Source organism: Nematolebias whitei, chromosome 23 (assembly GCF_014905685.2).
Source record: "Nematolebias whitei isolate Nwh7 chromosome 23, NemWhi1, whole genome shotgun sequence".
In the NCBI taxonomy this organism is placed as follows: domain Eukaryota; kingdom Metazoa; phylum Chordata; class Actinopteri; order Cyprinodontiformes; family Rivulidae; genus Nematolebias; species Nematolebias whitei.
In genome coordinates, this window is record NC_056520.1 from 3,252,944 (window position 1) to 3,257,042 (window position 4,099).

General features: G+C 44.4%; 1 protein-coding gene across 1 annotated transcript; it reads right to left on the reverse strand.

The window, feature by feature from the left end:
• Positions 1 to 1,108: 1,108 nt before the first annotated feature.
• spry2 (sprouty RTK signaling antagonist 2) lies at positions 1,109 to 2,867 on the reverse strand. Its single transcript, XM_037696366.1, has one exon. The coding sequence runs from the start codon at positions 2,846 to 2,848 to the stop codon at positions 1,835 to 1,837; it is 1,014 nt and encodes a 337-aa protein (XP_037552294.1). The 5' UTR covers positions 2,849 to 2,867; the 3' UTR covers positions 1,109 to 1,834.
• Positions 2,868 to 4,099: the final 1,232 nt, after the last annotated feature.

Genomic DNA, 4,099 nt, shown 5'->3' on the forward strand with positions numbered 1-4,099 from the left:
GTTTCCAGCTTATGTTTCGCCTATAGGGACACCCAAAACCAAGGAATTCCTCAACAATCTCCTGATATATACAGATGTGTGTGTGTGTGTGTGTGTGTGGAAAAGAAAAGGGCTTAGTATCTGCTGGGACAGACTAATAGCTGGTTTACGTGAACACGTATTTAAGTTGTAAAGGAAATGTGATAAAATCCCAACACATGAGTAATATGTGATGACTTACAAGTTTTCCTTGATTTGCACGTCCAAATAAACCGTAACCCCTCTATGTGCCCCTAATGACCCTCAGGAGAGAGGAAAGGTGATTTGCACATACAAAAAAAAACATAGCCAAGGTGAAATGCTGTCAAAAACATTATAAACAGGTATAAAGGACTTCAAGGACTTTGGGTCCACCGTCCAGGGAAATGGGGAGTGTGGTAAAGAGGTGAAGAAGAGAGTCCAGGCAGGATGGAGTGATGGAGAAAAGTTTCAGGAGTGATTTGTGACAAAAGGGTGTCAGCAAAGGTCAAAGGAAAAGTTTGCAAGACAGTGGTGAGACCAGCTCTGTTGTATGGTCTGGTGACAGAGACATGGACAAAATGACAGGAGACAGAACTGGAAGTGGCAGAAATTAAGATGTTCAGGTTCTCCTTAGGAGAGACAAGGATGGAGAAGATCAGGAATGAGATCATCAGAGGTACAGCACAGGTTGAACAACTGGGAGATCAAGTTAGAGACCAGACTGAGATGGTTTGGACATGTCCAGACGAGGGCCATTGGGTGTTAGAAATGCAGCTGCAGGAAAAAGACAAAGAGGAGATGTATGGATGCAGTTAGAGAGGACATGGAGGTAGTTGGAGTGAGGACAGGGTGAGGCGGAGGAGGATGACTCGATGTGGTGACCCCTGAAGAGGGAAAAGCCGGAAGAAGATCCTATCACCTTTTTCTAATTAATTAGCATACCTTTCTACAATTGTGGAATTTAAAATGCTGCACTTCAAAAATCACAAATGGCAAAGTAGATAAGAAACAATTTGTTCAGATTTAAAAAGTTTAATTTCAAATGTTAATATATTTGTCAACTAATCCATAGTGAACTATTCGTCCATCGCTACCGTCATCTCAAAGCTTCGTGCCTCAGAGACGACCCTTTATCGCTTTCCATTAAAATAAATATGTTTTCATCTTAAATTTCTTAAAATAATAAAACCTTCAAATAAATATATATAGCTTTAACTTTACACTAGGCAATGTTGGAATTATAAAATAAAATTTTTCATAAAAGGTCACTGTACACGTTTACAAATCGAAGGGCAACGACCTTTTCTTGGTACGTTACGTTTAAAAAAGTTATTCACATTCCAGCAAACGTTGGAACGAAAGTTGACCGATTCAGAGGAACGTGCATTTTATGGAGGCATGGCAGAAAACCTTTCACAGTTCAAGTTTTTGAATACAAAAATAAAACATTTTATAACATAAAACCCTTTACATATTTTCTACGTTGCATACGGTTAGTAACAGAAGTCTGCTTTTAGAATATTGTCTCAAAATGTTTAACAATTTTGGATTCTATTAAAATCAGGGCACTTAAGTGAAGAATTTTCTTCAATAGTAGTTTAATAATTAGTCTTTTGTTAGCGAGCAGAGTTTGGTTTACCCTTCAGGTGAAACTCATAACTAGTGACGATTTTTTTGGCCAACCTGCCTTGAAAGTTGACGACTCTTCTGACACATCTGTTAGACACGGAGGAAAAACTTGAAGCACTTGGTGGATGGCTCTATCATGCAACTACCGGTACACATTCCTCAGTCCAGTCAGTGTGGAGTGCGTTCATCGTTTCTCCAACATGATCTACGTCGTTTTGCCGTCTTCGTGATAGTGGAATGCGGATGAGTTTTTGCACCGGCAGCCGGGCCGCGTGGCTCGATCGTAGCAGCGCTGGCACAACGTCACGCACCCTTTAGCCGGGAGGTAGCACAACAGACAGGGAAGGACCAAGGTCAGGAGCGATATGGTCGTCCAGCGGATGCAACAGTGCGACTGCGAGCACGAGAAGGGTTTGTCGACGCACGTGTCCTCGTCGTCGCTGGAGCAGTGGTAGAAAAGGCCCTTGATGCAGCAGGCGCACGTCCAGTGCTCCACAGCGCTGTGCGCAGAGCAAACGCATCGTCGCCCGCACATCCAGCAGGACGGGAGCGTCCGTGGGCGACTGCACTCCAAACACTTGCACCGTTCGCATTCCTCACATTTGTCGGAGTGTTTATTGTTGTTCGCAGTGATCGTGCTGCCCGGCGTGACCGCCACAACCCCGAACTCTTCGTTCAGGGGTTTCAGCTCCTCCGAATTCAGCTCCGAGCGTTTTGGCTGGATTCTGATGATCTGGTCACCATTGACCGGGCTGCTAAGAGGCCTCAGGCTGGAATTAGTGCTGTCTTTACTGGTCCTGATGCTGCTCTGGGAGCCTCCCACACTGGAGGACTGCAACACATCTTCTGTGGAAGACGTGATGCTTCCATGCTGAGCCAAGGACTGCAGGTTGTGGAGGTTTTGATGTCTCTCTTCCAGAGTCCCCTGTTGCCCACTGGTCCTAACCAAATCAGTCTTCTGTTGCTGGGCACTGTGAGCACCCGTGGGCCCATCTGTATATTCATTACTGCTGCCAGTTATCTTGATCTGATCCAGAGACAGCAGTGGTGGAGTTTGTGACCGCTGCCCACTGTTCACTCCAACATCTGACCCATAGGTGGTCTGCAGAGGGAGTTGTTGCGATCTCCCATCGTCATGCAGCACACTTGACAATCCAGTCACTGACCCCCCGTGGACCCCTCCTCCTCCGTCTCTGTCGTTCTGACTTCTGGAATCCATCTGGGGACTGAAACGCCTCTCTGGCTGTCGGGGGACACATCTGAATTCCTGTAAGAGAGACGGACAGTTTATAACCCTTTGAGACGAGCCCATGCAAATGACGGCATGCAAATCGTAACAGATATCTGTGCACGGACTGCTATGAAAATAAGCCTCGTGCACACAGGACAGTGTTGGGGAACAGAGATAAACCGGTTTGATTACGCAGTGGTTGCAACGACCTGAGCCACAAAGCACAGCCAGATTCAGACTTGGACACTGGTGGGGGGGGGGGGGGGGAGTATCCGGATCCAAAGCTACAGAAGCTCTTTGTGTGCCGTCAAAAACAGGAAAATCAGTTTGCTCGAGGCTGTTGTGAGTTCCACACAAAGGCTTTATGTTTCAAGCTACCCCATGAACGCAGTTTCCTTCCTAAAAGCTGTTGGGGAAACTTTCTGCTCCCTTGAATTAATTAATAACTTGTACTCAAGAAGGAAAATGACTTATAAAAGTTTAGAGGTCACGTTAGATATCCTCTCCAGGCCCCTTGTACCTCTTGACCTTCATGCTGTTATCAAGGCCTACAAGTACAAAAACAACTTCACTACTTTCTGCATATTCAACTATGTTTTTTTTTTTCTTTCTAAACCTAATTTAAGGGTTTGTTCTTCTTAGGCAAAATAAGTCAACAGAATGTATTTACAGATAAATGGGGTCAACGTTTCCCCTCCTTAGACACTGGCGACGCTAGTGATCAAAGTTCAGGTTTACACATAGGTTTATTGAGTGTTAGACGTAAGAAACCACTAAATGCTTATCTGGGTTGAAGAAAGGGGGGGATAGCTACATTGAACTGTTGAAGCATAAAGACAATCGGTCTGAGTTTTAGGTTAAAATACTTAAACGAACCAGACAGTTCTGACCTATTGGTCAAACCAGGGATGGGCAGACTTATGGTATTTCTTACTAATGACTTAATTAAAGCGATCATAGGGTCTAAAATTGTCATCATGGCATGGAATTTGGACCAGGGAATAATGTCCCATCCAATTGAACTTATTCTATTTGGAAAGCCAGTAGAATTTGATAGCTGTTCTTGGTAACCAGGCAAAACAAGCCAACGGTGCTTCGAACACGTAACACGATCACTGAATGACATCAACTTTGACTTATTTAAACCAACAGGAGTGAAAATTGGTTTATTACAGCAGGTTTTACTAATTTTCAGGAGCAAGCCAGGGTAGAAATGTTGATTTAATGGGGAGGGCGAGC

Bases quoted from the DNA above. Each gene is read 5' to 3' on its own strand.
- spry2 (XM_037696366.1), bottom strand. From the start codon at position 2,848: ATGGATTCCAGAAGTCAGAACGACAGAGACGGAGGAGGAGGGGTCCAC.